The 22,818-nt window shown below is 35.0% G+C and overlaps 5 protein-coding genes across 13 annotated transcripts; 2 read left to right on the top strand and 3 right to left on the bottom strand.

Moving 5' to 3' along the window:
- Positions 1-6,647: 6,647 nt before the first annotated feature.
- On the bottom strand, positions 6,648-11,540 carry LOC145728736 (uncharacterized). Of its 4 annotated transcripts, none has more exons than XM_081979194.1 (6): positions 11,386-11,540; positions 10,528-11,326; positions 7,396-10,005; positions 7,071-7,221; positions 6,864-7,012; positions 6,648-6,805 (listed from the first exon to the last, which is right to left on the bottom strand). In XM_081979194.1, the coding sequence occupies exons 2-6, from the start codon at positions 11,314-11,316 to the stop codon at positions 6,728-6,730; spliced, it is 3,777 nt and encodes a 1,258-aa protein (XP_081835320.1). In that variant the 5' UTR covers positions 11,317-11,326; positions 11,386-11,540; the 3' UTR covers positions 6,648-6,727. The 4 variants fall into 4 exon arrangements, with proteins under 4 accessions (XP_081835320.1, XP_081835321.1, XP_081835322.1 ...); XM_081979195.1 differs by lacking the exon at positions 11,386-11,540 and having other exon boundaries at positions 10,528-11,054; positions 11,108-11,210; XM_081979196.1 differs by lacking the exons at positions 6,648-6,805; positions 6,864-7,012 and adding an exon at positions 7,279-7,346.
- A 182-nt stretch (positions 11,541-11,722) lies between these two features.
- Positions 11,723-13,495, top strand: LOC145728741 (BTB/POZ domain-containing protein KCTD9-like). The gene is made up of 4 exons (XM_081979207.1): positions 11,723-11,883; positions 11,948-12,716; positions 12,775-12,998; positions 13,058-13,495. Exons 1-4 carry the CDS (start codon positions 11,824-11,826, stop codon positions 13,172-13,174), a joined length of 1,170 nt encoding a protein of 389 aa, XP_081835333.1. The 5' UTR covers positions 11,723-11,823; the 3' UTR covers positions 13,175-13,495.
- On the bottom strand, positions 13,461-15,027 carry LOC145728742 (putative cytosolic iron-sulfur protein assembly protein Ciao1). The gene is made up of 4 exons (XM_081979208.1): positions 14,529-15,027; positions 14,237-14,472; positions 14,028-14,178; positions 13,461-13,965 (listed from the first exon to the last, which is right to left on the bottom strand). Exons 1-4 carry the CDS (start codon positions 14,752-14,754, stop codon positions 13,568-13,570), a joined length of 1,011 nt encoding a protein of 336 aa, XP_081835334.1. The 5' UTR covers positions 14,755-15,027; the 3' UTR covers positions 13,461-13,567.
- A 149-nt stretch (positions 15,028-15,176) lies between these two features.
- Positions 15,177-17,299, bottom strand: LOC145728739 (uncharacterized). Of its 2 annotated transcripts, XM_081979204.1 has the most exons (7): positions 17,040-17,299; positions 16,620-16,976; positions 16,359-16,563; positions 16,105-16,300; positions 15,868-16,012; positions 15,558-15,812; positions 15,177-15,503 (listed from the first exon to the last, which is right to left on the bottom strand). In XM_081979204.1, exons 1-7 carry the CDS (start codon positions 17,179-17,181, stop codon positions 15,319-15,321), a joined length of 1,485 nt encoding a protein of 494 aa, XP_081835330.1. In that variant the 5' UTR covers positions 17,182-17,299; the 3' UTR covers positions 15,177-15,318. The 2 variants fall into 2 exon arrangements, with proteins under 2 accessions (XP_081835330.1, XP_081835329.1); XM_081979203.1 differs by having other exon boundaries at positions 16,620-17,299.
- A 176-nt stretch (positions 17,300-17,475) lies between these two features.
- Positions 17,476-22,729, top strand: LOC145728737 (gametogenetin-binding protein 2-like). 5 transcript variants are annotated; one of them, XM_081979202.1, is made up of 12 exons: positions 17,476-17,748; positions 17,897-18,087; positions 18,138-18,278; positions 18,967-19,386; positions 19,621-19,722; positions 19,786-19,914; positions 21,153-21,291; positions 21,353-21,489; positions 21,543-21,656; positions 21,708-21,793; positions 21,849-21,988; positions 22,053-22,729. In XM_081979202.1, the coding sequence occupies exons 1-12, from the start codon at positions 17,656-17,658 to the stop codon at positions 22,227-22,229; spliced, it is 1,869 nt and encodes a 622-aa protein (XP_081835328.1). In that variant the 5' UTR covers positions 17,476-17,655; the 3' UTR covers positions 22,230-22,729. The 5 variants fall into 5 exon arrangements, with proteins under 5 accessions (XP_081835328.1, XP_081835327.1, XP_081835325.1 ...); XM_081979201.1 differs by having other exon boundaries at positions 19,615-19,722; positions 21,546-21,656; positions 21,711-21,793; XM_081979199.1 differs by having other exon boundaries at positions 19,615-19,722; positions 21,546-21,656.
- The last annotated feature ends 89 nt before the right edge of the window (positions 22,730-22,818 follow it).

The following is a 22,818-nucleotide window of genomic DNA, read 5'->3' as shown; positions in this document are numbered from 1 at the left end:
AAATTTTTGAATGATTAGTAGTAACATTTTTATTTGAACTCTTATAGATTTCACTAAACCGCCATTAGAAAGAGGATAAAAAATACTACAAAATGAGCCAGATTGAAAAATGAAAAATTTTAAAGTGCTTTTTTTAATTTAGAGTCCTTTGCTGTGCATTGGAACCCTTTTGAAGCAAGAAAAAATTGAATATTTTGACAAAAAACGCCATTTTTTTCAATTTTAGAAAGGTTCAAAGTGTTTCAAAAGTTTTACCTAATTTAATCAGAATAGAAAGAGGGCTTTGTTAAAGAAACGTTTTAGGGTGGCCTTTAATTTTCACTTCCTCACAAATTGTATGGCTTTAGGCAGCATTTTATATAGGGGTGACCGGACGAATTAATTACATAAAAATTACCTCAAACCGTCTACGTACTTAATAATTTAATAAGTAGTGCATAGCAATGTGAACTAATATGATGTGACCAGGAACATTAACCGGGAATTTTCGCTTTTTAAAAATGTAAAATTTTGAAATAGCAAAATTTGGGACACACTGTATATTGCATTTCAAACATGCTTCAAAATCACCTCCTGGATTTATATCGTTTTATTCTAAGGTGCAATGATGTGCATCACAAAAAATACTTAATATTTTGAACTTTTTTAATTTATATAAAAGATAAAAATTAGGTTCAACTGACAGATACTCTTGACATAAGTGAGATAATTTTGAATATCAAAGTGACCTTATAGTATCACCATCAGTGGCGTCCATCTACTGCCTGGGTAGAGCAATATTTCTTTCAACTGAATTTAGATTGTCTTTTATAGCAAATTATAATACATATCAAATGTTGTAGATGCGCACCACTGGCTTACATGATGAACGGTCGACCGAAATTTTATTATAAATTTCCTTCGGAACCGAACACGCGGTGTCAGCCCATAAACACTCATCAGTTTAAGTTTACTCGAGCAAACTGGCCAATAAAAGGGAGTGATGGAACCGTCATTAATTTATTTACTTACACCGTCCGACGATGGTGCTCTCTGCTAGTGAATATCGTTAAAAAGGTGATACGTGGTGATGGGCATCACACAAAAACCGTACCGTACATACCCGACAATAGAATAATAACTTGCACAAAGGAAACAATCTCTCAATTTAAGTTAAATTAACGTATAGGGATGTGGGCTTCGCATATAAACCCAATTGAGACTGATTAGCGGACAGTCGTTGTCATTTAGTCGTGCGTGTATTATGTGCTTTATTTTTCCACACACCAAAATCAGAAAATTCCTGGATATCGATTAGGTACGTGCCCCTTTTTCCTTTTTAAATTAGTCGCATTAATTAATAAAGTTTTAAAAATAATTTTTCAACAATAATAACGTTTTTAAACGACCCTTTAATTTTGCGACGTTGTCACTTATTGCATAAATATCATCTTTTTAAATACTTTGCATATCTAATCTGTGATTGCAACTCTTTTTACCCTAAAAAGTTCTTCCAACCTACTCCTTTATAGTTTTACTTGTTGTCTTGGGGGGTGATGATTAAAAAATCCTTAAATCCCTTAGTGGTTTTAGCATTGTTTTAATGGTAAATTTGAAAACTAGAATATTATACACGAAATTGGGTGTAAGCTGTGTTTTCTATGAGCAACATTTGTCGTCCTGTTTCTGCATTTACCATTTGTTCTAAAAAAATTGAAACTTTTAAAAATTACTATTTTACAATAATAATTTATAGATTTTAGAGCCGTGATTTCTGAAATAGATGACCAGTATTTTTTGTATGATTTTTTCAGTCTCAAACTTGACTTGGGAAGAATTCTCTCTACTGACAGTTTTGCTATAAGGTTAAGTTTCGTTTTTTCTTCATAAAATATCTTCTAAGTTATTAATTAACATATTATGATGTTCATTCACCCAACTGATAAAAGCTCGTTTTAATTCCAAGACACAAGCCGCTAATTATCTCGTTTAGAGTTTTATCGGTTTATTAAACACAACGAAGTCGTAACGTGGGAAGAAGTTGAAATTCCTAAAATTATGCCTAATTTTGTATATTCACCACACTAAATTCAAACTAGAATTGAATCTATGTCTAACTGAATAAAGGCACCATAGTAGGTTCTATTTTTAAGCATTTTATTCGATGAAGATGAACAAAACGACGAGACATACAGTGTGGTCCAAATTGGTAATGCATGTGTGGGGATATCCGTTATCATACAGGATCGGTTAAATGGGAAAAGTTTTAGGGAATTCAATGCCAAATTCATACCCGGTTTTGAAATTAGATTATCATTTGCCGTTTTCCGGAAAATTGGGAAAACGTGAAACACTGCATTTTTAACTTTGCCTTATAGGTCCTTAACAAAGATAAAAATGTTTTTGAAAATGTTACCTATTTAGAGCACTTTTTGACGTAGAATACGATGGTGTAATTAGAAAAAATCCTATTGATGCCCTTGTGAGACTTACCAAGTGCAAAATGGCGATTTTTCTATTTTTGACATAGTAGGCTTTGAACATTTGGGCAGACATTATGAAAATACAAAAGATAATCGTAGGCAAAACTGAAAGTTGCGGGCTATTGAAGTGTCAACATTTTTGTTTTTTTATAATGGCTGCCCAAATGTTCAAAGCCTACTAGGTCGAAAATAGAAAAATCGCCATTTTGCACTTGGTAAGTCTCACAAGGGCATCAATAGGTACATCATTGAAAAGGCCTTTTTAAGCGCTTTCCGAAAATTTAAAAATCTAAAATGGCGCCCATAAGATTTTCCAAAGTAGTCATGCATAACTTCGAAACCAGTGCGGATAAAAAATTTCTAATTACACCATCGTATTCTACGTCAAAAAGTGCCCTAATAAGGTAACATTTTTAGTTAAGGACCTATAAGGCAAAGTTAAAAATGCAGGGTTTTACGTTTTCTCGAAAAACGGCAAATTTTTAGCATTGAATTTCCTAAAACTTTTCCAATTTAACCGATCCTGTATCTCTTATGCATCACCAATTTGGACCACACTGTATATCACATACCTCAACCGATTTCATTCAATTAAGCGAAAACAGGAAATTGAATTAAGACGGAATACCGGCACTATACAAATAGCCTTAAATATGTATAATAATAATAATAAAATGTTGCACACGTGCATCTGCAGACCCGCATACAAGGGTCGACTTTGTACTATTTGGTACAACTATAAAACAGTCAAAAAGATATGTACTTAATACTATAGTTGATCAAATTGATATATATCTTTCATATTAAAAAAAAACATTAGTAGTTCACATTTATCATATTAACCAAACTTTTTAGGAGAATATTTGTTACATGTAAATAGGATTTCTACAATCCAAAGTCACAGTTGTTGATTAAAAACAGTGGCATTTAGACTATTTCTCTTTCAAATGTCAATTAATAATAATTATAATTTACTTCTATTAAGTAGTATTGGCCAATACGTTTTACACAGAATACATTACGTTTTCATGGTATACTCTTAATAAGCTTTTTAGTGTGTAATGTGACATCTTACTTACAGACTTTCTGGCTGTTAAGGTGACTATACCAGTTTAATGTTATCTATGTAAAGAAAACGCTGAAAATGCTAAAAAAGTGGAATAAACTTGATCGAAAACTATTAAAGTTCTCCCTGTTTATGTACAAAAGTATTTACCAATATAGACCAAGATACCGAGCAATCTTTTTAGTGATTATAAGTCTGTTTGTTGTAAAATGTTTATTATAAACTACCACGGTCGCAAACAATATATCAACGGTTTTTGGTTGCCCAACAACTGATTATACTGTTCTGACTAACAATTAACACAACTTTTTGAAAGTTTCAATAATTTTAGGAGTTCCTGTAGGTAGTGCATTCACACCGAACATTATTACCATAAAAGCTGAAAAAAACTACCAACTACTCAAATGCAGTGGTATGTATAATTATGTCGGCGCCCATGCTATCAATGTAGGTGACCCCTGACCCTATTGATATCTTGACCCTCAATCCCAACGGTAGTAGACACACAACACAAAATGCCAGCCAACTGGCGCGTTTCGAACAGTTTTTTCTTCTTAAATTATTTTTGTTATTTATTACAGTGTGGAATAAAGAAGTTACAGTCTAGCAGGTAGTTGCCAGATGTTTCTAGTTGTGATTAAGCCGGCAGTTAACCGAGTTTATGTTTTCGTCACTGCAATGGTATGTACTTATTTAGTTCTGGAAAAACGCAAACCAGTGGCGTCCAAACTGGTTAAAAGGTAACAAGAAAGTCATAGACCTGCTGTAGTTGTCGGTAAAATTATAAAGTCAACTTGATTATTAGTAATTCACGCAGAGAGGTCGATTCAGTTGACCCTTTTTAATAAACCGAAAAAATAAATTAAAGGGGACTTCAACTCCTATAGGTTTGTCACTTTTTGCATTGAAATTCTATTCCAATTTATACCATCCACCAAAAGAATATTCTAAAAGTTATTATCATTTCTAGGTTTGTTTTATTTGCAGCATTTTCTTTATCTCGTTACTAAGTACTAGTGCCGCAGGAGGGTATTTGATCTCCTGCTGCTCAAGTGCTTATCAATGGGTATCGAAATTCTTCATTGGATCTAACAGGCTAGAACAAAAAAAGAATCATGCTGTGATAGTCTGAGTAAGTAAATGACAAAACATAAATATTTTTTATTAAATTTTGTCCCATTTATAGTCAATTATTCAACGCTTAAATCACTCTAAGGTCCAGTTGTTCAATCACAGTTCCTTGGTAATTGAACTTTCCCATATAAAATGTATTGCTGTCAAACCATAGAAAACATTATAAATCTAGATTTACATGTCAATGGGACTGTTTGAAGTCACGTTTTGACAGATTGGACCTAGGCTATTATGAACATTTCTCCGCGAGAGGGCGTTTTGCATGGCACACTAGATAATGTTTTGCTAAGCCGGTTATATTTGGTGTGTGCTTTCACATTAAACATTAAACAACAGAAACTCTACAATAGTTGTGAAATGTTTTATGGTTTTTGTATTTGTTAATATCAGGCTTTGATAAAAATGTGTCTTATAGTAACTAATTAGTAAGTCGGACTGCTTTTACCATCAATGCAACAAAAAAGTAATTCAACAATACTCACTTGATTAATATTTTCATGGCGAGAGTTTAAAAACTAGATCATTTCCAACAAGGTTTTCTTAAGCTTTAAATAAGTCGAGGTTTCTTGAGGGATTAAGAAACTTAAAACTGCATGAAGATGCTCTTTTCATAATCTGACACTTTCATATCACTCACAAACACAAAACTCACGAACAACACAAATATGCAACTTTAACTTTACTATACCTTTTAGGTACTTTTAGTAAACGATATTCAAATTTAAAATTCAAAATAGATGTCATAGTGACAACTAGTAATTAGTCGATTTCTTTCGGATCTAAACGCGCGATATGATCCAAAGATCACGTGGCCTGCGTATAATTTTGTAATCATAAGGTCATGCGATTTTTTAGAAAAAAATAAAGTGGCTCCCTCCGGCGGCGGATTTTGATCAAATGTCAAATTTTGTGCCTTCATGGCCTACTATTTAAGATCGAGTTCTAGATTTATAATGTTTTCTATGTGTCAAACTGACGTTTCTGAATTGAACCAGGTTGAACCAAGAAAATAAACGAAACTTGACGAATAAATTGGACCACGATATTTTTTGTTAATTATAAAATAATTTAATAAGGAATAATGAATCTATACAGGGTGTCTCAGTTTTAAGTGCCCAAACTTTAATGTCGGATAGTACGTCGAAAAATAACAACACTTTGCTATATAAACCTATATCCAATAGGGCGTCGTTACTGATATACAGGGTGTTAAAGTTTTTTAAAAAAAAAAAGAAGAGAAAGAAAAAAGAGCCATAAGAATTGTCACAGTCAAAACTTAACGTAAGCTTTCCCTAAAGTATCTCTGTCCAAAAGGCACTAAATAACTTTTAATTTGTTAAGTTTTATTTAATTTGTTTCCTAATTTAAGTTATGTGATAATAATAAATTTTTATACCATTATAACCTTTCCTTTTTTTACTCTGAAATGGTGCGTCAATCCGAAAAAACACAAGAGGACTTTTGTCTCCCAAATTAAACAGTCATCTCAAAAACAAATTTTAATTTCCAAAAAGGCAGTGGCGTAACATTTTTTTTATCCAAAGTACCTAGGCGTACGTCGGTAAGTACGACACTGGTTGCGTCACAGTTCAATTTTTTATTTCATTGAAGACGTTTTGAACAGGAGATATTCACACAAAAATTTCATTACAATATCTCCAACGGTTTTCGAGAAATTCTCAAATAAGCAATTTTTTTAAAAAACTTTAACACCCTGTATATCAGTAACGACGCCCTATTGGATATAGGTTTATATAGCAAAGTGTTGTTATTTTTCGACGTACTATCCGACATTAAAGTTTGGGCACTTAAAACTGAGACACCCTGTATAGGAACAGGTTTGGGACGCTCATTCATAGAAGCCATCATCCTGTCCTGTTGGGGCCCTACAACACAGACTAAAGACGCCTTCGTTACTAAGAATGCCTTATTACAGTACAGAAACAATACAGTTTAAGCAAAGTTGTTTAAGTAAAACAATTAAGTGTAATAAAAATATATAATACAACAATTACTATTAATGAAGTTTACACACTTAAATCAGTCTTAAAATAGAAACGATTTCTTAAGATCTCTCTAAGTAAGTCAGAGGCCTGTCAATAGGAAAATTTCCTTTCCCCTTCAAGATTGACTTTTGTACTTTCTGTCAAAGAAAAACAGATAGTTGTTATACTGTTTGACCAGTTTATAAGTCTCCTTACCTTGGCAAATATACTGCTAATAAGCTTATCGGCCCGTCGTAACCGATTTTGTCTTTGTTTCACCAGTTTTTGTTGCACCTCCGGTAACTTTTTGTAGTTTCTCTTGTTGATCTCTTTCATTTCGCGACCGGTAAAAAGCTTGTATTTGTCTGTAAATGTCCACAAAGCCATAAAACAAAATTTGGATTGCATAAAAAATATAATCACCTTGATCCGAATGTCTGTTCTCATTGTTTTCCAAAAAATTCAACTTGACATTATCGGTTTGTTGTTCTCTCAGTATACGTGAATTTAGCAGCATCTGACGTCGATGCTCGGCCGAGAAAATAAACTCGGGCTTGTTTTTTATTAAGTAGTCCTACAACAAACAAAAACTGCCCGTTAAAACTCTAAACAAGCTGAATACCTTTATTACCACATTTTTCTTCTACAGTACTGCATGCATCCGATTATAAAATAAAACTAAAATATAGGGTAAAACTCCTGAAAACAAGATTAAATGTCTCAGGAAAAGAAGTTGCTTTCTACTCACCGTTAAAGTGTACTGAGGGCCTTGAACTGCATTCTCAACCTTCTTCTTCACTTTCTCTTTTACCATTTTCCTGCTGTGGTTTTCTTTGTCCTTCAAACTTTTGCCGCTCCATCCATCCTGCACTTGGATCCTTCCATCGCCATGCGGTTTTGCAGTTGTTTTATTGTCTGGTAACGTGACCGTATACATCAATCCTGGAGGTCTTTTTTTGCAACACTGACAAAGTCGGTTGCGTTCTGTATCATTTGATCGCCTATTCAGCCAATAACTCCAGCATCGACAAGCGTTGTGAAGGCAATATCGAGGACGGTTGTAATAGCACCTGGTGCACACTACCATAGAATCGTTCCCTTCTTGTAGATAACTAACTTCAGCCAAAAAAGCTTTTTGTTTGCAACAGAAACATGTCACTCTTGAAGCTGCACTGTTTGATGAGGTGGTAGTCTGAGTTCCGTCCTTATCAGTGTGGCTGGTTTGGACACTCCGTGTTTCCAAACTGGCTTGGACATTTTTTTCTGCTCGTTTCGTGGGTTGAGGATTTGTGCCAGCATCAAGACAAGCATCTTCAGTTTGAACACATTGGCAGACACCTTTGGTTGCTGTTTGGCTGTGACCCTCGTCCTTTGTCACCACGGTCTCAGTATGCCCGTCCACTTGGTTTTTATCAATTTGAACGCCCGCATTACGTTCACTAACTTGAGCCTGTGACTGCAAACTGCTTCGAAGCTCTTCAGTTTGGATTTGCCGTTCCAAACCTTGATTAGATGTCTGTTGACTTTTAAGGTCAACCAATTCGTCCACTTGGACTTGTGACTCCAAGTTGTTTTGAAGATTGTCAGTTTGAACTTTCCGGCCTAGACCTTGAATGGAGGTTTGTTGATTTTTGCTGCCAACTTCAAATAAATGAAATGTTTGCGTTCCCAATGCCTGCAGTGGATCGTCAACTTGACTCTCAGTTTCCAACCTGTTTTTAGGTTGCTCATCAGTTTGGACTTGCCGTTTTAAACGTCGATCAGAAGTTTGCATACCCTGCGGTTGCAGTTGCTTGTCAGCTTGAACCTGTGAATCCAAGCTATTGAAAAAATGTTCAGTCTGAACTTGTCGCCTTTCCGCTTTACTACCAAGATCAAAATCCAGCTTATCGTAACATAGTTTCTTATCAAAGCCAGCTGCAAATTCTAAAGGATCAGTCTGAATGCTCACACCCTCCATTTTCTTGAGCTGCCCTTGGAATTTATCCAGCAATTTCCTAACAAAACCACAACTACAGCTGGGGTTCTTGGTAGTGCAGTCGCATCCTTTAAATATCCGTTGCAACGAATTGAAATCCTCGGGAGTTAGCGACTCCAATTGGAGTAAAGTCTGCAAACTTTCTTCTTCTTTATGACTGGAAGTATGACTAACAGAAGCGGATTTACACACACAAATTACTTGTTTACACATTGAACAAATAGTTCTTATATTGATGTTTGTGTGTTTGTCGCTTGAACTTACTTTAATATCAGCAACTACAACTCGATCACTTGAAGAACTATTGGAATCTGAGATCGCGTACTCTTTACCATCTATGTGATAGTTAATTTTAGTTTTTGACCCTAAATTGACGTCAGTGTTGATGATGTACTCTCTCGTTTCTCCACCTTTTTGGACGACGTTATAATTGCTTGTTTTTTTGTTTGGATTTTTTTTATTCAACTCTAAAATTGTTTTGAGCTTTGAAAGGTGCGATATCTCATTGTTGATCCAGCTCAATTGATAGGCGCGTTCGTTTTCTGCAAACTTTAATAAGTAATCCTCAGTTTTGCTTGTAACACTATCACCCGACTCTGATATAGATTTTGGTAGTTCAAAATGCTGATGTTTACTTGTGGGTAGTGAAGCTACAAGCCTGTCTTGTAATTCCTGCACTTGTGCTGTAAACTTAACAGGTTCACTTTCTGTACCAGTTATTGTTTTAACAGGAATGTTGCTTGATGTAGTTGAGGTGGCTCCACATGAGCAAGGGTCAACCTTGACAGATTTACTACTTTGGCTTTTTAGAGAGTCTTTTTTGGGAATAAAAAAATCTGAACTTTCACTGGAATTATCTAAATCTTTCAGTTCGTTAAGTAACTTCCGGATATAGCGACGTTTAGTGCTTGAATTAAGTTTTTTCGATCTTAACAATAGTTGTAACCTTTCTAGGTGCTTGTCCACGTCTTCGGAACTAGTCCTGGACGTACGACTGGATTCAGTCATCAGTACTTCTTTTACTACCCCTTTGTTATTTCCGGAAGTTCTTCCTACTGATATGTACTCGAAACTTGACGCCGAATCGGCCATGTCGTCACATATCGCCTTCTTGTGACTATCGGCTGGTGGTGAATCCAAATCAAATTGAGTTTCTGTATGTCGTAAATTTACAGACTCAGTTTGAACAGCTTTAGGCTGAGCGTCGGTTTTTAAAGCAGGAATTTCACAACTAAATGATTTGCAATTGACGTTAATAGGGGTCGATATACTTAGTTCAACCACCTTAGTCTTGACTTTTCTTTTATGTGGTTTTGGGGTCGATTTTGATGATTCTGATGAATTGTCATTCTTATTTTTTCTGCCCACAACTTTGGGTACCTATAAAAATACACTCATAACTAATAAAGAAAATTTATATTCATCAACAGTAGTATCATTACAGTTACCTGTTATTATCATCTTTTGTATTAAACAAACACACATGTAAATTTTGTAGTTTAAATAATTTAAAAAAAATTAAGTCAATCATTTGTTGTCAACAATTTTGTACTTCAGTCAAAGTCAAATATGTATCCAGAAAATGTAATTTTGGTTTCACTTCAACAAACTTTGAACAGAGTATAATCAAAAAGTTATTAACACGTAATAAAAAGTAAAATAAATAATTGATAAAGTAGGAAATTGTATGTTTATAGTAAGAAGTCAATTTTGAGACAATAAAAAATTCCATACCTTCAGCACTTAAAGCCTAAACTATTCAAATAAATAAAAGAAATCTGTCTTATCCCTTCATCATTGAAATAACATATACATTGGGTTGCAACTTGCCTCAAACCAAACTAAACCAAATAATGAAAGACACCAACTTTTTTAACTTTATTTTAAACTTCTTAATCTCACCTTTTTCACTGCACCATTGCCAACCATTTTATACTGCCCCCACATCTGGCTTTCAACATTTGGAGTAGAATGGGCTCCAGGCAATCCAATTTTATGCTTGAGAAAGTTTATAGTTTTTTGAAAGTCCCTTAGTTGAACTGCTTCATTAGAATTCGAAGAACTGCTTTTCAGTTCTATTGATTTACTACTATTACTGCTTTTTCCAGTGGTAGTTTGACTATGACTACTACAGGTGGCAATTTGACTTTCTAGTGGTGAATCTTTACTTAGTAAACTAGATGAGTTCGAATTTTTCTGGGGTTGTGATGAAGTGTGACTTGAGCTTGAACTGAACACTGCAATTTCAATGTTTTCTTCACTATTAGAATGGGTTATAACAGTTGAGGGTTTTGCCACTGCAGTTTTAATTTCCGCTACAGAGAGATCCAAAGCAGGTAATGAAAAACTTTTCTGTAACTTATCAGCATTCTTCCTTGCAGTGTTGTAGCCTATATCAGCACCATTATCCCATTCAAGTCTTCTATGATCTGAAAGACTGTTGTCATCATCCGAAGAAGGATTTTCAACTACAATTTCTGACTCATCAATGGTGATTTTTATTAAGTCTTGGTTTTGACTCTGAGGGGATGATTCTTGGGGCTTATCCTCATCAGAGACAACTGGGGGTAAATATGACACTGAAGTGCCTGAAAAGTATCTGGAGAGGTTCCTGTTTTGTGAGTATTTTCTGTAATATTCAAACAAAATTTGGTTGCCTTTATCGGAGGTTTTGTCGTCGTCGGAGCTCATTTTAAACCATCTAATATTTATTAATAATTGGAAAAAGGTGATAGGCATGATAATAAAGTTTTAACTTACCCAAAACCTCAACTATTATTCAGTTCTCTTCTGGAAATTTTTAACTATGTACCGGAGCCCTACTTTTTGTATTTAGAAATTCGTTATTTAAAATATTTAAAAAGATTATTTGTATACATACATAAAATGAAATGATATTTTACTCTGACAGTTTACAAATCTATTTCTGACAAATGACAAAGTACTTATTATATTGCTGAAATGGTCTCAATATACCTCTGTCTTTGTTAAACCTTTAAAAGGGATGGCAAAAAAAGTGAAACAGAAAAGGTCTAGTATTTTCGGACCAGTAGCAGAGAAGAGTTGAAGTCTGTGAAGAGAAGAGAAGATGGCACATAACCAAAAAGTTTAATTGTTTATCTTTTTGTATTAATATTTTTCTGAATTTTAATAATGTTATTGTAATTTTATTAGAAATGTGAGCATATTCCTGTCACTATGTCCTTCCAGAAGAGGAGAGTGACCATAATGCAAAACGGCGTTAAAGGAGATGCTCAGGTAGAATTCATACAACATAAATAGGTATAGTTCAATTTCAAACAATTTAAATTACCACTTTCAGACAATTCTTATGCCAGAGACTGAAGACCAATTTTATACAATTGTTAAAATGCTCATACCCACTGCTCAAGGTAATATTCGCCTGTTTTTGGAAGATGGAACTGAACTTAGCAACCCTACTTACATAAGAAACAATGATAAACTATTTGTATCCAATGGGGAGGATTTTATGTCATTGAAAGCATTGGAGGAATGTGATGAGTGGGTCACTTTAAATGTAGGTGGAAAGTACTTTACTACCTCTAGAAGAACTTTAACAATGAGTGAGCCAGAAAGCATGTTGGCTCGAATGTTTTCACAAGATAAAACATTTTTCTCCCCAAGCTGCAGAGACAAGAATGGTGCTTACCTAATTGACCGTAGCCCTAAATACTTTGAACCCATTTTAAATTATCTCAGATGTGGTGAATTAGTGTATGACAAGCATATAAACCCTGAAGGTATATTAGCTGAAGCAACTTTTTTTGGTATTGTATCAATTATGCCCACACTCGAGGACATCCTTCAAACCAGTAGAAAATCAAGAGATCAAGCACCATTAACTAGGAGGGATGTGGTTAATACACTAATAAACAGTTCAGTTGCACAGACATTAAGGTTCCAGGGGGTTAACTTGGCAGGAGCCAACTTAAGCAAACTTGACCTTAGGGCAATTAACTTTAAATATGCAAATTTGCAAGGTTGTAATTTAGCTGGGGCCAACTTAAGTTGGTGTTGTTTGGAAAGGGCTGACTTGTCACATGCTGTGTTGGATAGTGCCCAACTTCAGGGTAAACTTATTGCAGGTTAATCTAGAATTATTTTATTGGGTATGTAATAAATTTAAAGGAGTACGCGGTCTGAGAGCTATCTTGGAAGGGGCTTCAATGAGAAATTGTAATTTTAAAGACCCAGGGGGAAAGAGTGCTAATTTGGAGGGTGCCAACTTGAAAGGTGCCTGCTTGGAAGATAGTGATATGGGTGGCATTAATTTACGCATTGCCAACTGTAAGAATGCAAATTTAAAGAACTGTGATTTGAGGGCTGCTGTTTTGGCTGGTGCCGATTTAGAAGTAAGTGTGAGGGAATCCTATTAACAATCCTGAATGGTGAATGTTTTGGTTGGTTGCAGAACTGTGATTTGTCTGGTAGTGATTTGCATGAGGCTAATCTAAGAGGTGCCAATTTAAAAGATGCTGCATTTGAACTCATGCTCACACCTTTGCATATGAGTCAAACTATAAGATAATTTCTGGACATTCTTTAAGTCACAAAGATGCTGGAAGCCTTTAAGATGCAGCTACACTATGTGATTTATTTTCCCAGAAGGACATTTATTTTAGTAAAAATTACCCCTTTTATCAGTATTACTTTGCTTTGGTATTTTCTTTGCTAAAGAAGTATTTATTAACACTAGAACTTTATTGAATTTAACTGCTTTTAGTGTTTTAATGTTTTACCATGGATAAACCTTATTAGGAAAATGGTATTTTTTTAACTCTAGTGTGTATATGCAATGTGGAAATATTATACAATTTTTAGAGTCTATAATAAAGATTTAATTGATAAATTTGTTTAATTTAAATCAAATGTAAAAAACACCCAATATATTTACAAACATGTAACAACAAATAAATAACATTTATTCAATAAAAGTCCAGAATTTTATTTCTCCATCATCACTGCATGAAGCTAAAGAGCCTTTTACAGCAGGATTCCATGCAACGCAATTTACATCCTGATTATGTGCTTTATCTATGCTGCATATTAAACTGAAAGAAGGGGCATTCGGATCGGAGTCTGGATCTTCTTTAAAAATTCTAATAGCGTCGTCAGCGCATGCGGTTGCAATCAAGCCAGTATTAGAGCACCAATCAATATCATAAATCGTACGAGAATGTTGTCCAGAAAGGGTGCATATGCATTTCCAAGTTGATTCATTATCAACTGTGACCACACCTTCTGCATTGCCTGGTGGATATTCTTTCCAGATTTTTACTGTACAATCAGCACTGCATGATGCCAAAAGATCTCCAGTTTCTGTAAAATTACATTTGCATTTTACTGCCATTAATTAACAATCTACAAAATGTTATAATTACTGTCAAATGATATACTCCAAACTGTGGATTCATGGCCTTTTAGAGTACCACAACACACCCAATCTCCATCACTTTGGTCTTCCTTGAAAAACTTTATAGAGTTGTCATAAGAGGCTGAAGCTAGTAAGTCTTTAGTTGGGTGCCAAACAACCTGATGATTTAGTACAGTCATTACATTTACCATTAAAATAAAAGTATTTTCACTGAACCTTTTTCACATCTTGAGTGTGAGCATTCAGAACAGCAGCACAATCATATTCATTATCCTCTGCCACTTCCCACACCCAAACAGACTTATCCCGACTACATGTGGCCAAAAAGTGACCTGATTTGGACCAAGCTACACTTTTGACTTCATTTTCATGTCCCTCTAAGGTGGCATTACACTCAAACTCCCCTCCCTGTTTATCCCAAATGCAAGTGGTGGCATCAAAACTAGCTGAAGCTAAAAATACCTAATGTAATTACATGCACTTATTAAGGTAAAAGAAAAGTTTTTACCCAAATAGTGTCCACAAGGTGACCAGGACACTTGCCTAATAGTTCGTTTGTGTCCATCAGTTAGGACTACTTTGTTACTCCATTTACCCAGTAAATCCTTTGCCCATATTCTTATGCACTTTTCTTCACCACAAGAGGCCAGGGCTTCACCTTTAGGATGCCAACTAAGGTTCCATACTCTTCCAAAATCCTTTTTTACCGTTTGACTTAATTCGAGTCGGGACATTTTATATTATGTATCAAGTTTTGGTTCAAATTAATAATACACAAGAATTAAACAGCAAACACACAAAACCTTTGTAGTTATTTTATTAAATTCCAGTCTTTCAGTATTACCTTGTATGTTTACGTAGGACCATCTGTCATTATCCGACATACTTCGACCCTCCAAATCAAAAACTAACTACTGCACAGAATAAAGGAGGGTTCATTTTGTCAATACGGTCTTATAGGAAACTGTTCTTTTAATTAAAAACTGCAAAACTATTTTAAAATAAAGGCAAAAAACCGCAGTTCTAACCTAACTTTGTCCTACCAAGTAACAGGTGACATTTTGACAGCAAAGCCCTAACCTAACTAGCACTTCACCGTCGCAAGCTGAGCTTTGATTACTGGTTGTACAACGGGCCTTAAGAAAGTAGAACATAATTTGTTAAAAAAATAAAAATCCTTTATTCTAGATTCAACAAAACTTTAAAAAAATTAAAACATTATTTCTTAAAAAAAAATAAAAATCCTTAACAAAAAAAAACTTAAACCATTATTCTCAAAACAAATACCTAGAAGAAACTTAACACAAATCTTCAATATCATCAATAGCAAATGGATCATTATCTGGCTTGCAACTTTCTTCATAGTATTGGTTCGGGTGCGCAATTAACTTTTTGGGTTTCTTATTGTTCATCACGGAAAAATACGTGGAACAGGCCTTCTGATATTCCTTGTTTTCCACACAATCAAGAATTTCCTGTGTGTCTAAATATAACAAAAATATTATTCTCAGTCTGGATAGACACACAAAAAAATTACCTTCTTTCGAAAATCCTTGTGAAATGCACTTTTTGTTTAGCCTTTCATTATCATACATTTTGAACGGACATCCGTAGTGCTGATCGAGACCTTTAATCAATTGTTGACAAGATCTAGGTTCATAGGATTTTCTACCACCGACTAGTCCGTACAAATGTTTGATGTAGTAGAGGTATTCTTTGTTAAAACGGTCTTCGTCCAATTTTTGCGTAAATTCGGAGCGCCAAAACTCTTCCGCATCTTCGTAACTTAAACCTAGGAAAATAGCCTGTTAATACTGTAAAAATACATAGAGTAAGACATTGTTTACCTATTTCTTTTAAAAAGAGACCATACGTGAATCGACCTTCATGTTTCAAATGGTGGTCCTCTCTTAATCTTTCATGAAAGTGCTGCATACATAGTGGAAAGTTTGTTGCAGCTTCCTCATCAATTTTTTTCCCATTCAGTAATCCCTATATACCAAATCTATTAACATCCACATACAAAAATAACAATCATCTATAAGTAATAACAAATGGTATAGTATTCATTTATATTTACTTGCCTCAGACCTGCTTGTGTAAGATATTTTTTCTGTTAAGTCCCCATCGTAAAGCTCACAGAAAAGACTTACTCTATCATCTGGCATTCTGCCCAACTCTAATATTTTCTTATAGGTATAGGTCAACTTATCTTCTAGGTTTTTTTTCAAACGGTTTTGAAAAAAAGCATAAAGCAGCCTAGTAGGTACATAAGCTTTTCTGTAAAAAAAAAATATTTTGGTCAACCTTTCAAGATGGTTGGTAGATCATAAATTACCCCTTCTCCACGTACACTTCACGTTTTTCCAACAGTCTACTACATGAAACCCAACCAAGTTTATAAAAATCTGTACTTTCAAAATCGGCTTCTGTTAGACCAACAGTGGAACAGAGCAGTTTTTCTTTTAAAGAATTTTTTTCTGCATCTGATATTGGACGTTTAACTTTTTCAAAACAGCAATTTTTCAGAAAGACTTTAATACCTGAAAAGAAAGTACACTACTAAAGAAAACATTATAAATATAAAAAGATTTGTTACCTGAAAGAAATAGTACAGACCACTTAGCTCTAAACCATTCAAGTTCACGTTCAATAAGGTAGTCTTTCAGGGTATCCTTACGACAATATATCATTGTGGCGATAAAGTGTGAACAAGATTCATCCCAAACTGAGGGTTTTAAATTGGCTAAGGATTGATTTTCTGGTTGTATAAGAACACAGGCACGTTCAATTGCTCGGTCAAGCTGACTGCTTTTTGCAGAACGTCCTAGATTTATAAATTCTAGTTTAAGTTGCCATATCCAATCTGAGGAAAACGGTTTGACGTACAGTTTCTTGTTCATTCTTTCCAATGCTCTATACAGCAAAATTCGAGTGACAACTATTATTTCTAGTTCTGCTGTATTAATAACAATAGTTGGATTAACAATAAATAAAGTTAAAGGATGTAAATGCCGACCGAGTTTGGGATAGTAAGTGGACGTGGACTCAGGTTTGCTATCCGAAGCAGAGTCACTACTAGCATCCACTTCCATGGCTTCAAAATAGTTGATCACTTGTTTCACCTCTGTTTCTGCTTCTGAAGACTCTGATTTATCCATTTTAATAACTTTTTATTATACAGTTAATTAATCACAGTAGAAAATTTATTTGAATTAAAATACCGGATAACGGTGTCAGCACTCGGCACAGCACAACACCGAAACGACTTTAATTTTCTTCTTAAACAAATAAAAGTCCAATTATCAAAATGTTTGTACTTATTTATATGTTTTTGTATGTGTGCACGTGACACTGTCTTAAACGTAGCTAGCGGTGTCACGTGAAGTAATGTGGTTAGGTTTACTAATTTGTTTGACAGCTTTCACGACAACCAGACCACCTCAACCAACACGTCAAACAAACGTCATTTGGTGTTGCCAAAGTGCAGTGGCAAATGGTAGTTCCTGTTTTTGTGTGTGTGTGAAAACTGAAAATAGATTTTCCTGTGTGATCTCTTTCCTGCAAAGAATTTTTGCGCTGTAAAGAAGGTGGCCAAGAAATAAACGGTACCCGATTTGGATGCTATAAGCAAAATGGAAAAGTTACCTAAGCTAGTATCCGTGTATGACGCCCCAAAACAGCTACAGTCCAGACAACTACCCCTGATGGTGGATGATAAATTAACGGTAACACCTGAAACATTCTCTTAGTCGTATTTCCCAAACTTTTACAAATTCCTCATTGACTGAGGCCCCTAAAAACATAGCCTCTATTTGACCTACAAAGTTTTGGAAACTTTTGAATGAACCACTCTTCTTATTTTAACATTTGCAGCTTGTGATGGATATTAAGGGTTCAAACATTATCTCAGACAGCCAGTTTTTGAGTAATAAGGAGGTGAATGAGTTTGCTACAAAAATGAGTGTGCTGTCAGAGGACCAGTTCCAGGCATCCTTACAAATTAGTAAGGAGCAATTGACTGAAGTACTCAATCAAACTGTACCCTGTGTTGGTTGCCGTAAAAGGTAGTTTTAGTTGTCACACATAAATGTTAATGTTAATTGAATGATTACAGTGTGGAAAGACTTTACTACCAGCTAGTCAAGTATGGACATCCTACTTTGGATCCCATAGTTGTAAAAAGTGATGGTATTATCACTTTAAAGAAGGAAAAACAATCATACAACATTTTGGCCAATATATTTCATGACCATTCGTAAGTAGTAGGTTTTATTCTGATATTGATTTAAATTTAGCTGGTGGCACAGGCCCTGTAGCCTGTAATAGAATGTGCAAAGTGTCTTAAAAGCCTACTTCAGATCTGTCCTGCCTAGAAAATTGTAATAAAACTATAAGCATTGTCAAGGAAACCAAGGTGAACATGGTCACCTTTCATGCCTATAGCAACTGAGTTATCTTACAATAAAGAGAATGAATTGAATAATTGTGTGAATTTGAGAGTTTCTATTAGGTACACAGGGTTTCATTATATCAAGCAGTTCAGTTTGGACCACCATGTATATTTACCAGGGTCTATACAGATTTGCCAAATTATCCATTCTACTATTGGTCACAAGTAATTAATTACACATGTCTTAGAGGGAAAAGTAGGTTATTTTTTCCAGCAAATTAGCTGATAAACTATAAATTATTTACCATTGTGGTTTGGAGTTTATTAATTCAATTAAACTTATTCAAATAGCAGAGGAAAAAATTTAAATGAATAGGAACAAGTTTATCACCAATTCAATTCCTCTGACGCCTTTCGGCGTATTAGGGCTCATTGCAGGTTCTAACTCCTAGAGTTGAGTACAATTGCTTTTATCACAGAAATTGGCCTAAAAATCTAATTTTAAATATAGAAATAACAAACTTTCATACTAGAATTGATATCTTTTTATTAGGCAACGTTTGGAAACATTAATAGACACCCAACCAAAACGTAACAAAAAAAGCGTGCGTTGCTTATTACACTCGCTTGATTCTCAACGAGCTCGGCCGCTAGTACCGGTGTGGAGAGATGTGTGGGATTCAATGAGAACGGAATGCCGAAAAGATATTTGCATCATCGAATCATCCTTTTTATTGTCCACCATGGACATTTATTTGAAGAAACATCGCTTTTGCGCGGAATGCCGTACGAAAGTACGATTGGCGTATTTGCTGTTGGTCCAGGAGCCCGAACCCACCAAAGAGAAAGGTTACGTGCCCGCGCTTTATTCGGGGATTAAGCGTTGTTTGCAGGACAAACACATCCATCTGAGTCCTAAGACTGAGTACATCAGCAAGCTCATTAATCGGGTCGAACCCGAACTGTTGGGAAGGTAAGCAGTCAGGTTTTTAAGTAATACCAATATTAATTTTCTTAAATGTCAGTATGTGACACTGTATTATGATTTGCGAAGAAATAACACACAATTTATAACAAATCTCTGTACACTTTTCCTCTACCTAATATCAACTGTTTGTGATTTATTAAATCGTAGTTCATACGTACTGCGGTTTAATTAAACGATTATTCGATATTTTGTTCGGATACAATAATCGTTTAGTTCTAGGGAACGACATGCCAAAACGCTGGAGATTGCTCAAGAAGAAGTACTGACTTGTTTGGGAATTTGTATGTACGAACGTTTACATCGAGTGTACATGCGAGTCAGGTACTTTTACTATTAGTTTACTGAGTGTACAATGTTTTTTTTTAATCTGTTTGAGTTATGCAGGGAGGAAGAACGAACGTGTCAGTTGTTTGCCGCGGTAGCGGTACACACTTTGAATAGGAGTTTTGAGACTGCAGTAGAAAAAGTTAGAGGCGTATCACAGTTACAACTTTTATACGAAGAATTTGCTAGGTTAGAAATTTATTTTGTTGTGTGGTGGTTTAAAATTATATACAGGGTGATGGTATATTATAGAAGTATCTAGAGAACGACTCAATATTTTTCGTTGAAATTTGGAGTGTAGCCTAACTCTCTATCTAAAATATTTTGGACTTTGTCGTGTTGCCAGATCAGTCGGAAAGAACACCAACTTTTGATTTTCAAATGGAACACCGTGTTTTTAATCTCATTTTTGAATTCCTCCCAAGAAGGCTAGTAATTAATGTTGAATACTTTCCTATATCTATCTTGCACCGTTTCTTAGATATTTCATAAAAATGGCGAATTTGTCAGTCAAGTCCTGAAAGGTTTGCTGATGTGACCTTTTGTCAATACTACATGGTTGAAAAGCCCAGAGACAGAGTGGTCAATATTTACCTTTAAGTCAGATAGATAGAAAAATTGTCAGAAGTTCGTTTTTTTAAATGCAACCACCAATGTATTATGCCTTGTAATAAAAGAACATTAAATATAGAACAATTCCTCCATATACCTAACTTCAACCGTTTCTGACTTCTCAACAGTTTTCCTTAAAGTGCCTATAAAATCCTACTCCATACTAATCTGAATACGGACATCTGTTTGTGCTAAATTTGAACCAGTGTTGAATTTGACAAATGTCTGTCACAACATGTTGTAGTTAGGGAATCAAGAACTAGTCATTATGACCAAGCAGGTGTCCGTATTCAGATTAGTATGGATTACGATTGAATGCGGCCTTTGAAGGAAAAACTGTTAATAAGTCAGAAACGGTTGAAGTTAAGTATATGAAATGTATACATGGATTTGTTCTAAATTTAATGTTCTTTTATTACAAACCAAAAAACACGGATGGATCCATTTAAAAAAACGGACTTTTTGCAGTTTTTTTATCTGTCCGACTAAAAGGTAAATATTAACCACTCTGTAGGTTTTTTCCATTTTCTGTCTCTGAGCTTTTCAACCATGTAATATTGTCTAATTGAGGACAAAAGGTCACATCAGCAAACCTTTCAGGACTTGAGAATTTAACCTTAATTACTAGCATTCTTGTTGTTCCATTTGAAAATCAAAAGTTGGTGTTCTTTCCGACTGATCTGGCAATACCGTTAAATCCAAAATATTTTGGAAAGAGAGTTTGGACCCAACCTATAGGCCAAATTGCAGTAAAAAATATTGAGTTAAATAATAATATACCATCACAGTGAATCACCCTGTAAATGGCATTTCAGAGAGGAACAAGCCAAACAAAAGCATAAGGAAGCCAAAAAAATTAGACGTAAGCGAAGGAAGGGGAAGTTGTATTGCGAAGAAAAGGAAAATTGTTGTGGACGAAACTTAAACACTACTTCAAAGGGTGGTACTGATAAGGTTAGGGGCTGATTTGGTTATTAAGAGTTATTGATTAACAATATTTATTGGAATTTTCTAGGAGTGTTCTTGTTCGCCCATACTGGTCAAAGAAGGTATGAGAGAGGAGTGTGAGTGTAGCAGCGAAGACTTGGACGATTACGACGACTGCTCCAGTAGTAAGCTTAATAATTCTATTGGAAAATTGAATTTATCCAGGTAGGAATTGTGTGGTGGTTTATGTGAACTAGTTTAGTAGGAAAATTGGTCAGCAGGTGTAGCAACGAGGACTGGTTGGAGGGATGTAAGTGCGACAGTGATAATAGGAATAAAAACGAGCTTGGTGCTAGTCGAAAAGAACTGCTTTGCAGTTGCAAGTGTGATAGGTCAGTTAAGAGGGTTACGCTTTTCTATTTGAGTAACATTGATTTTTTCAGTAGTAAAAAAGAGTCGGGATCGTCATCTGATAATTCTCACGACTGCGGTTATTCATCCGAGAATAATAACGGATGTTGCGAAACAGGTTAATAATATTAAACAACTGATATGGGGGAGATATTTGATTATTTGACTTTTAGGGTCTTTAACGTCGAGCTTGTCTAGTTCACCAGAGGGATCCGAGTTGGCATGTTCTGACACGTGCTGTCAACCCACTGATTTTGGCAGTCAGTGTCGGCTGACTTGCGGTGGTGGTTTAAGTTTACAAGAAATGCTCGAGGTAAGCCGGATTTACTAGATGTTATTTTTCTTATAAGTGAATTTTTTTTAATTATTTTATTTAGGATCACAGCGAAGACGACGAAGAGTGTTACATAACAGCCGAAGAGGTACGCGAGTTCAAAAGCAAAAGTCGACAGGTGTACGAGAAAAGGCGCGAATTGCGCGAAACCCTGCAAAAACGGTTTGCGCAATTTTGCCACAACGGCTTACTGGTACAATCCAAATACGCCTCGAACTGATTTAGTAGATCCCGGTAAATAGAAGCTATTAGAGTCTCTTATAATGCGCATTTACGTTTCTTCATATACATACTACTTAACAAAAAAACCGGTTCCCTACGAGCATTTCCAGTGTTATCCATATAATAAAAGTGAAAACTACTACGTCAAGAGCGCCTAGGTCTTTTGGCCTTCTTGACTGAAAATACCATTTCAGTAGTTCAGTTTCTAGAACTTTTTCTATATCTAAAATGTTGCCAACAAGTTAGTAATGTTCGTAATAATTTACTACAAATTTACACGTACAGTTGGGCCACCATATTGATGGAGCCATCTGTACGTCTAAATTTGTATTTGTTGCATTCCACAATGGGTTTATAATATGTTATATGTTGTTAAAAAATGATTATAAAGAGATTAATCTTTTGTATTTTGCAGTGGCAGTTTTATTTTGTATTATCACGTTTCGGTTCCGTTTTCTTGTAATAAGTCATAAATACATTATATTATTATTATTATTATACGTTTTTTGTCTCTTTTTATACCTAAGCCAATTTCCAAATCCAAAGTATCACATAACTTGGGTGTTACATTTTAAAGCAATTAAACA

The sequence above is a fragment of the Ips typographus genome, linkage group LG4 (genome assembly GCF_016097725.1).
Source record: "Ips typographus isolate SLU linkage group LG4, UJ_Ityp_2.0, whole genome shotgun sequence".
NCBI classification, from domain to species: domain Eukaryota; kingdom Metazoa; phylum Arthropoda; class Insecta; order Coleoptera; family Curculionidae; genus Ips; species Ips typographus.
This window is presented reverse-complemented; position numbering and strand designations above follow the sequence as displayed.